At 38.7% G+C, this 10,130-nt stretch overlaps 1 protein-coding gene across 2 annotated transcripts in view; it reads right to left on the bottom strand.

The window, feature by feature from the left end:
- Window positions 1-693: 693 nt before the first annotated feature.
- zbtb16a (zinc finger and BTB domain containing 16a) overlaps window positions 694-10,130 on the bottom strand; it is a 129,322-nt gene continuing 119,885 nt past the window's right edge. The window contains exons 6-8 of one of the 2 annotated variants that reach the window (XR_003296993.2): window positions 9,747-9,917; window positions 6,451-6,736; window positions 694-6,302 (exon numbers count right to left, since the gene is read on the bottom strand). Coding sequence is in view for 1 of the 2 variants with exons in the window: in XM_026328211.2 (XP_026183996.1) it covers window positions 6,507-6,736; window positions 9,747-9,917 (401 nt within the window). In the remaining variant the exon portion in view is untranslated. Of the gene's footprint in view, window positions 6,737-9,746; window positions 9,918-10,130 lie in introns of both variants that reach the window. The other variant, XM_026328211.2, reaches the window with a different exon arrangement.

The raw sequence follows: 10,130 nt of genomic DNA, 5'->3' as shown, positions 1-10,130 counted from the left end.
AGGGCAGAAGCTGTGGAATGCTACCTGTTGAGCATGAATTTAAAAAATCAGATACAGTATGCAACTGCATTAATATGTCATACTGTCATATATATTTAGATTAATATACAGATTAATATGACAGTCCTAGGGAATACTAGGAAGTATGTGTTTTTTATCTTTGCAAAATGCATGGAGAAACTGTAATGCAACTTTGTATATGGGTTACAAAATACATCATGTGCCTATAGAAGTTTGATTTAATTCCGCTGAAGCCATTTAGTTGCACTTGACTGAAACAAGGATTAGTAATCCACAATTACAAAATAAAACAAGTAGATTACTGAAGTTGTAGCAAACGTGCTGCAATATTAAAGAGCAGCTCACACACGGAGTTAGAAAATTATTACCCTGTTAGATCCTACTGCCACCTTCTTTTCAGGAAACAAATAGTGAGGCAGAAAGAGGGCTAAGACAGACAACATGAAGTCCATTTTTTATTTTTTCTAACTGCAGATTGAAAGTATACAACTGAACATCATGATTTGATTTTTATTATGAGACTCATAAATAAAAATACAAAATAATTCACTACAAAAAACAATCTACGGTTAGTAGGATGTAAAAAAAAGAAAATTTTATTTATATCTTCACTATCAAAGGCACAACATTGACTTTAGTGACAACATGGAGAAGAGAACCTGCAGCATTAAATCTTTTATTTTTCCTTTTTATTTTTTTTTCACACTCCATCAGAGAACACTGAAATGTTACAAAGAGATGTGTCTGATTCTACATGGAAAGAAACTAAAAAGAACAACTGCTATATCAACAGATGGTGGCTATAGATTGGTGGCACAGTTCAACAGGAAACGCACTGCCACAGAAAAAAATAGCACGTTGTCGCTGGAAAAGACAAAGGACCTTTGCAAAGCTCTAATGCAAATTTCAAAAAAAAAAAAAAAATACAACTGACAACAATAAGAGAAAATAAAGAAAATAAAAATAATAATTGGGCACCTTCTAAGATTAGGCTAAGATTAGGTGCTGAGGTAGACAAAAACTATAACAATTCAAATAATAATAAAAACACTATTTTCTTAATACAGAGCAACTTGACTGGCACTTGTGCTGTCACAACAATGGAGGAGAGAAATAGCACAGACAAGCCAGGGAAAGACAGAGAGAGAGAAAAGCTTTGTTACATAAAAAGCTTTGTTATGCTTGGTCCGACAGGGCAATTGGTCCTCAGTGCTAATATAAAAAATACAATGTCTTGGTGCTTTGTTACTCAAACAGTTTTTAGTCTAGACCTCGATGGCACATGCACTGCAACACTGCATGAAATGGCTACTTTGTTCTAGAAACACCACACCAAAACACAGAGTGCCAGCTCCAGGGATGCCATGATTCCTCAGACAAATTTTACACATCCCCTTCTAAATGCATTTTGTAGAAAAGAAAAAGTACTTTAAAAATGGAGCAAAGCAGAAGGGGAATACCCTAGTGCCGACCTACCAAAATGGAGGTTTTCATTATTTTAGTTTTATTTTTTTCAAGAGCAATATAAACTTGCCAACAAACCTGTTGCTGACAAAAAAGAGAAAAAAATTGAACGGACAGTCTGAGTGGAGAAGACGACTAGGGCTTAATTTGTTCATGAGAAAAAAAAAAAAAAAAAAAATTCATGGAGCAGATTTTGTCCCAAAGGTAATACCGGACTTATCTTGCCACTGTAGCCATCTGAATTCCAGTACATTTTTTCCTCATGCTTTTTGTGTCGCTAAATAAATTCTTTTGGTTGCCAATCACAGAGTACGGCCTAAGAAAAGTAGTGAATGCAGAATCCCAGTTGCTATTTCAATAGCATTAAGGGTTTATTGCAGTCCTTGAAAAAGACGCCCTGCTCTATTCAGGATTAAGAAAATAAAAGAAAAAGAAAAATCAGGTCATTTTTGAGCGTCATGACATCCCTAGGGTGCTGGAGACACCATTTTTATTTTCTTCTGAAAATACAGAAACTAAGCAGATATAGATGGATATTTTTGTTGAACAATTTCCATTTTTAGGCACAAAGATAGTACAGAAACATCGGAGGAACACTGAGGGAAGAACTATATCAATGCCAATGTATATATATATTTTTTTCCAACATAGAGAAAAAAGTGGCATAGAATATCATTTTATTTTGTATTTGATCTGATTAGTGCATTTTTCCACTAATACGCGCGCACACACACGCGCACACACACACACGCACACACAGTTACAGACTCTTTTACACACACACTTTCCCCCGCACAAAAAAGTAGAAAACATTCAGAGGACGATGATAGGAATAATGTGACTGAACAGGTCTTGCATTGTGGTGGTTCAGACTGAGCCGTGACTGGGTATATTATAGTCGGTGGATATTATACGAGGGTGAAAAAGTCCCCTCAGCTCACAGTGTTTGAGAATAAAATGGCAAGACACCACGGGACATGCCATCCCTTCTTTTTTTTCAAGTACAAAAACAAAACAAAAAATATGTTGACAATCAAGTTTGATTGAAAAATTGTGAATGACAAGTACTAATTGGTCGGTTTGGCAGTGTTCTCCTGCCGTCCCGTATTTTAACATCTTTTTTTTTTTTTAAACTTTGTCACATACAGACACACTCGTAAAAGTTGTGGCGGATAGATTTAGTCCTTCACCTACAATGCAATTGACATCCAGAAAGCAACACTTATTATTACATTATGTTCACACGTTTTTTTTTTTTTTTTTTTTGTCCAACAATATCAAAGAGGAGCAAGGCAAAAATGAGTCACACCCAGAGAGAGAAAATAACAGGTAAAAAAAAAAAAAAATACAAATATTTGTGCCCTGCTGTAACCCTCCACAAATGGAAAAAGGACTGACACTGAATACAAAAATATCACAATTTTTATATATCAAATTGCCTTTGTTGGCTCTTGTTCAGGAATACACTCATTTCTCAAGAGAGCTCATCAGCTGAGAGAATCTCTGTTTTTAACCTTCTGGTTTTTCTTTTTTGATTACCACTTGCAGTTCCAATTGTCCAACGCACTCTGCATCACTGGAAATATGACCTGTCCCAGGCAGTTAAGCGTTTTTGATGAAACCTCTTTTTTCACATTACAAAACTACTATTCTGTTCACATATGTTCAAGTTTAAATTCTTGCTTTTAAACCCTCTTAAAAAGCAATAGTACTTCCTCTTATCTGCCGCATCCCTCTTACTCATTACTTAAGGCTTCAAAATTGCTTTTTTTCTCTGCTGTTCTGCGGTTGGAGGTGCTGGGGGAGACTATAAGAGAAGAATAAACATCCATTTGAATGACTTTTCTCATCCTATCATCCTCTACTTTTGTTATCTCATCCTTTTATATACATTTTAACAATCATAAACCAACTTTTGAAAAAAAAAAAAAATAGCATGAGATGAAGTAGCAATGATGAAATAATGGAAAACAAAAATGTGCTTTGCCAAAACAAAAAACAACAAAAAAAAAAGTACAAAAAAAGAAGAAAACAACTTAGAGGTAGCTTTTATAACAAATGACCAAACCTTCCGGCTCTTTAACAAGCAGGGTTAATAATACCAAGTTTGGTAACAAATAATGCACAAAGAAAAACAACAACATTAGAAAAACAAACAAATCTCGTCACCGTGGCACTTAATTTTTCTATGCATACATTGCTTTATCATATTGTGCAATGCATCTTTCCATCATATGCTTGACCACAAAAAAAAGTGTACAAATGAAACAAAAGGGAAATTAAAATACACAAGCAACATGAGGTCACAAAACGAGGTAATTCAAGTACGATGTGTTGAGATCAAACTCAAGGTCAATAACAACAAAAACAACAATAACAGGAGACGAGAGAGACGATGCGCAGGGACAAAACCACAGAGAAAGAGTTGATTTATTCTATCATCTTACTGGTTGCCCCTTAAACTGCTGGGCCATGTCTCGTCCAATCAGTGATTTCCCCCTTTTCCACCGGCCCTTTGGATATGTGATCACCCAGTTAACGCTGTCACGTGCAATGATGTTCTTAAAGCCTAATAGGTTCAACCTTAATACCTGTGGCTGTCTATGCCACACAGGTTAAATGCTGCATTTCAGTCAGAAATTCCTAGCTCTCGCTCAACAAAAATAGACTTTTAGTTTGAACCGCATTCAAAATTTTTAGAGCAAGACGGATGTTTTTCTTTTTTCGAAAAGATACTTAACCTATGCAACATACATTGTAAATGCTAATACTAATTTTAACATTAGGCTGATAGCCCCCTTTTCTCCCTGTCTCTATGCCATGGTGTACACACATATCTAATACAAACAGTAGAGTACACATTGAATAATATTTTCTTAAAACCCTGGCGGTAATTTCAGTGCAAATATATTTGAGAATAAGAACTATTTAAATGCAATATCTGAAATATAACTGCAGGTCCTTATATTTCTGCTGTATTTCTGTTACACTGGATGCCTATTCTCCAAACAAAAATCTGGGGCTTCAGGGGCCCTGCCTGAAAGAGATCACATACTGTGACCCTCATGGCACCACTAAGTGATCTGTTTCAGCCCTTTTATCAGATCATTCCACTCTATTAAAACACCAAGTGGTGAATAATTACACTTATTAATTTAGCATAGCATTTACACTGGTTGATGATGGATGGAGAAAATCTTTCAAGAGTAATTACAACCTCCAACAATGGAATTATAAGTTTCTGACGCTGAATGAAAGACAGCATTAACCTGCTACAGTATGTGATACAGCCTTTCGCAAACCTGGCTTTCAGTTGCTCACATGCATGTTCTGTTGCCATATAACAGTCTTCGACCTGTCACACCTCCGTTGACAATGTTAATGTGTGCAGCTAAGGCATTCCCAGCACTTTTTCAACATTCACTACTAGCAGTCAAAGTCACAGGACCCTCACAGAAAGCAGCCTTGTCCCATTTTAGTTTCCGTCACTGTGGTGAATGGACAGATCTGTTTATGTGTCAGTTTCTGTATTTTGTTATTAGTGTATGATAATGATAGACATCTGGTTAAATGTACATGGATGAAAGCAGTCCAGTTATCTATTGCTGACGAGGTGAATAGGCTGGATTTATTGTGTTGTACTGTAATAGCGAGCTATTGAGTTAACAAAACATATATACCTTGCACACATCAAACAGAGACTGTTGTCGTAATTTTTTAACCTGTGCAATCAAGCCATAATAAACTATGATGCAGAGCTAAAAAAAAAAAAAAAAAATTGAATATGAAAAGTCAGCCTTTGGCTCTCTGAGAAGAACCATGGTGGGCCAGTGGCGATACAACCTTCTCCAGCCCTTATTTCACGCAGATGAAGAGCCAGGAAAATACTGAGAGAACTGGGAGACATCCAACTAGACGCAGCACTAGCATCTTCCCCACTTACAACCAAATGGGTGCTTGGTTTGCAGTATTTTAGTGCTCTCAACCATCCAATTCAACTGCTTCATCTACTGCACATGCCTACTGGCACCGCTGCTGATTCTCACGGGCTATCTTACTGCCACCACTGAGATCTCAGGTATAAACAGGTTAACTGGCAGACGTCTGTGAAAACTGGATAGATCGTTGCCTACTCTTCAGGCAGAAGTGATTGGAGGTGACAAACTAGATACATTTCCCATTTAAGAAGGTAAGTCTTAGGGGCATTTTCAAAGCAGTTCATTCAAACTCTGGAGCGTTTATTTCTTTAACTCTGTTCATTTGGCATGTCTCAGTCCTCCAAGATAACTTTATTCTGGTTCATTACTTCCAGAAACATAAAGGTTTGCAGCCTATTAGTGAAGAATTTTGGCTTCTTAAAGCCAGCATCTTCTAAATATTTGAGATTGACCATAACGTAAATAACTGGGGCCTAAACTAATGACCATTGTCACATATTCTTCATGAGATTCTAATAACGATGACTGAAGACGGTAAAATACCAACAAATTCTTCCCACTTTTTGGAAAGATTAACTTTAACAAATGGAGTGAAAGATTTGGTTCCTGACGGCACAGATGTGCAGGTTGAGATAGCCCTTGAGAATCTGCTTTCCTCACTACTGTGGCAGCAGCATCCAAAAGTCACTTCCTTGCAGCCTACTCGCTTTATGGTGCTGCATGAAATGACCTGAAACAATAACAATTGCAGATGTAGTGAATGACCCGGTGAATCCGAACAATGGTGGAGAAACTAACTGTCTCCATGTCCAAGTCTTCCTCTTCTTAGCACTTTGGTCCCACCATCACCATGCCTTTTACCCCATCGGTCATTACCGCCTTTGCATGAAAAAAAAAAAAACCAAAACAACAAAACAAAACAAAAAACAAAACAAACCCTCTTACTTTTGAGTCTGTCACCGTTGACATTCTTCAATCTCCAACATTCCTCCACAGCTCCATACTTCCTATCTGCTGCTCCCCTTACCTCTCAACCCCATCTCCACCCTCACATGTACCCTCCCTCTCTTCACTCTTCTGGTCTCAGACATAGCAGAGGTACAGGTAGGTCTTCTCTATGCGCCAGTCTGGAGGGATGTCTTCAGGCTTGTGGCCTTTCATGTGCTTCTGCATGGCTGACAGGCTGGGGCAGTACTCCAGGCAGATGGTGCATTGGTAGGGCGAGGCGCCATTGTGGGTGCGCAGGTGCTTGATCATGGCGGAGTAATCCCTGGATCGCTGGTGGCACAGCTTGCACTCAAATGGCTTCTCACCTAAGGATGAGAGTGTGGGGTTGAAGACAACCACTATGTGAAGTAAATGCATTTGTTACAGAAATCAATGAAAAGAGAAAGAAAAGCTGTATTAGTCTGTGAGATGTCCCGGTTAATACAGCTTACTTTTGACTCAGAAATCCCAAATTGCATAGGTAAATTCTGCTCACAGTGTGAACTGAACATTTTTGCTTTATTCTTTGTTTTAAACCTGTCTAATTATCTGACTGCTTCTATTTCTTGCCTCTTCACACTTCCTTTTAGTAGTCTCACCATTTAACTCAGTGACAATACCATTATTACTGAATGTTGGACAAAACTACAATAGGACCCATGTTGTAATCAAACCAAATTATCCTTCAATGGCAAAGTGCTGTCTCTTGCCAGCTAAGACTACAGCATATGAAACCTGTTGTGTGAGAGATGAAAAATCTCTGTCAGGACTTCTGGAGAAAAAAACCATCACCACTAATTTAGAAACCACAGATTTCAGCCTGTTAGCCTGTAAAATCCTTGTGTTGTTATGATAATTAGACTGTGCACAAAATAAGTGACAAGTCAAAATGTAGGAGTGAAATCCAAATCACCTCCTGAACAGCAGTGTGCAGCAGTAAGCCACATTACTGTTTAAAGTCATTACAGTTACCTCAGATAATTTTTCTTCCTCTAACACAAACAATAAAAGCATACATATACAGTAGTGGAGTTTCTTCACCTCTGAGAGACAGTGTCAAAGCAGTGCCAGTCAGGTCTATTAAAATATCCCTGTAGTAGATAACAAATGATCTGCTAATTATGTTTGTGGTTGAGGGGATATAAAGCTTTGTTGTTCAGCCATTATCAGGTGCTGTTACTGCCTGTATTGAAAAGACTCCACTGAAATTTGAAACTGTGCAAAGTGTTTTTTCCCCCACATCATGCCATGCAACAGCAGACTGAAAAATTTAGCTGTATGTGCAACAACTGAATGTGGTCATGAAGGTATGTTGAAAATGGTTTTGCTGTTTGGTGGCTGCTATTCTTATTTTTAACATTAGATTACATATATACAAACAGAATTTTATCAGTTTTATATATACTACTACTGAACGAACTCGTGTTGGATCTTGACCTTGAAAACATCAATAGAAGAGGTCAAAGCCTTAGAAAAAGCTTGTATGGTTCTGAAGCCAGGTAATGCTTGTGTTTCTCACCCTGTAAAACTGTAGTAATCCCAGTGTTCTGAGCTTTGCTGGATATGTTATCATAATCAATATAAATGATGGAAAAAACTGCAGATTTTCCTTAAGTGTAACACCCAAAACACCCTAAATGTAAGTGAAATAAAAATGAGCTTATAATATTTAGATGAAGAGGTAGCAGATTTAGAGAATATGTCCTATTTAAATGCCTGGTATTTCATTTAATAATCAGTCTAATCAACAAATCTCTGGTACATTACATAAAATACAGCTCCTGTCATGGACAACTCTGGAAAGTGTCATAAATCAAAGTGCAGCACTGCTTACTTGCTGTGGGGGCTGCTATATTCAAGAGGCACATTGCAATTCAGCAACAGCAGCCATCCTAAATGTGCTAATGATTTGAGTGATGGCAGGGAATAATCCACCAGCGCTCAAGCCGACAGACGCAAATTAGACATGTAAATGCTGACCTTTACCAATGGCATTTGAAATGAGCTGTCGGAAGTGATCTGGCCCAGCGCTCGCTGTCACCTTTCAGCTGGAGCCTCGCACATGTGTGCTGGCAAAAAGAAACTGGCTTCATGTCTCTGCTCTTTTGGTGCCCTGGTTAACCTTGACCTCTGCAAGGGCTGGTTTACAGCACTATTTGGCCAATGAGCATAAATAGAGCATAACAGGTTGTCATGTGATTTTCTGATGCTTTGTGGACATCTGCATAATGTTGATGATATTGATAACCAGACTGTAAATAGGATCGCCCCAAATAACCAGCTAATAATGAATTGCAAATGGGGCCCGGATATTGATCCGCCATTGGCATTTTGGATGTGTGGAGAGAAGGAGGCGGGGAGGTTAGGTTGCCAGTGTCGATGATTCATCAAGCAGCTCCTTTTTGTGTGAGGTGGCCTTTGACTGTGAGCTTGTCACTTGCTCTTGTTATCTGCTGTTGCTCTTCGGCTTAACTCAAAGCCCCCCTCCCCCACACAAAAGGGGAAAGGGTGGACGGGGTTGGGGGGAGCCAATTATTGGACAGGCTGCCTTGATAGTGTGGCTTAACAGCTGGCTTATTGAATGGGAGATGGGAGGGTGCTGCTGCTGCTGTGTGTGTGTGTGTGTGTGTGTGTGTGTTTGTGTGTGTGTGTGTGTGTGTTTGACAAAAAAAGATGGTGAGGAAGCATAAAGCCTTGGCTGTATGCCATCCTGGTGAGCACTCATGGTATCCTTACTCAATCTGGTACGTAGCATGCACTCATTCTCCAGGGCAGCCAGCTTATCACTGTGTCAACATCTTTATGGGGCTCTAAATATACTGGGATCAATACAAAGTCTTCTGAGACATTCATCTACTGTATCGCAGCAACAGAGATATTCATCTGGTCTGGTCTGTTCCTTGCAACTTGGATTTCCTACAACAGAGGCCTTTAACAGGCTCTATATGCTACATTAATATGTTAACACAGTAATATTATAAGGGGGAAATAAGATATAATGTTGCACTCATATCAAATTAGGAGAAGTAGAAGAACACCTCTTCTAGCTACAGTTTTAAAGTGTTCATAATATTAGTAGTCTTGACCAATGCTGCATTTTAAGACAAATTTGGGATTTAAAAAATTTAATAAAAAAAACCCCAACATATACACACTAATGTTTAAACTAAACCCAGAAATAGTTCCACAGAAAGGGCCACAAATACTGAGCAAGATGTTCTGGGCAGAAGGATAAACAACTGTGAATGGAGAACTAGTTCTAGCACATCACTTTGCCAGCATGTCTTCCTCTTCAAACATCCTCTTTCTTACTTGGACTAATTTTGATCATGGTACCTGTGTGCACACGGTAGTGGGTTTCCAGCTGGTGCTTGAGGCTGAACTTCTTCCCACAGCCGTTACATTCATAGGGCTTCTCCCCAGTGTGGATGCGTTTGTGGCCTTTCAGTGTACTTTCGTCTCGGAAGCAGCTCCCGCAGAACTCGCACTCGAATGGGTGGTCCCCTGCTGAAATGTGGGAAGAGAAGGCCAAGTTTACTTCATTTGTTGTGAAAAGGCAAAAATGCAACACTTCCTGAGTTTGCGTATGGACTGAGGGGCAGTACAGTATGAAGATCAGAAACACGATGCTACTGCACATTATAAAAAATAACTAATACGAATATTGTTAAAACTTGAACTGAAGTTATGGGAAACGTACTCTGTCAAAGAAAAATCTTT

This window comes from Mastacembelus armatus, chromosome 14 (assembly GCF_900324485.2).
Source record: "Mastacembelus armatus chromosome 14, fMasArm1.2, whole genome shotgun sequence".
In the NCBI taxonomy this organism is placed as follows: Eukaryota; Metazoa; Chordata; class Actinopteri; order Synbranchiformes; family Mastacembelidae; genus Mastacembelus; species Mastacembelus armatus.
This window is presented reverse-complemented; position numbering and strand designations above follow the sequence as displayed.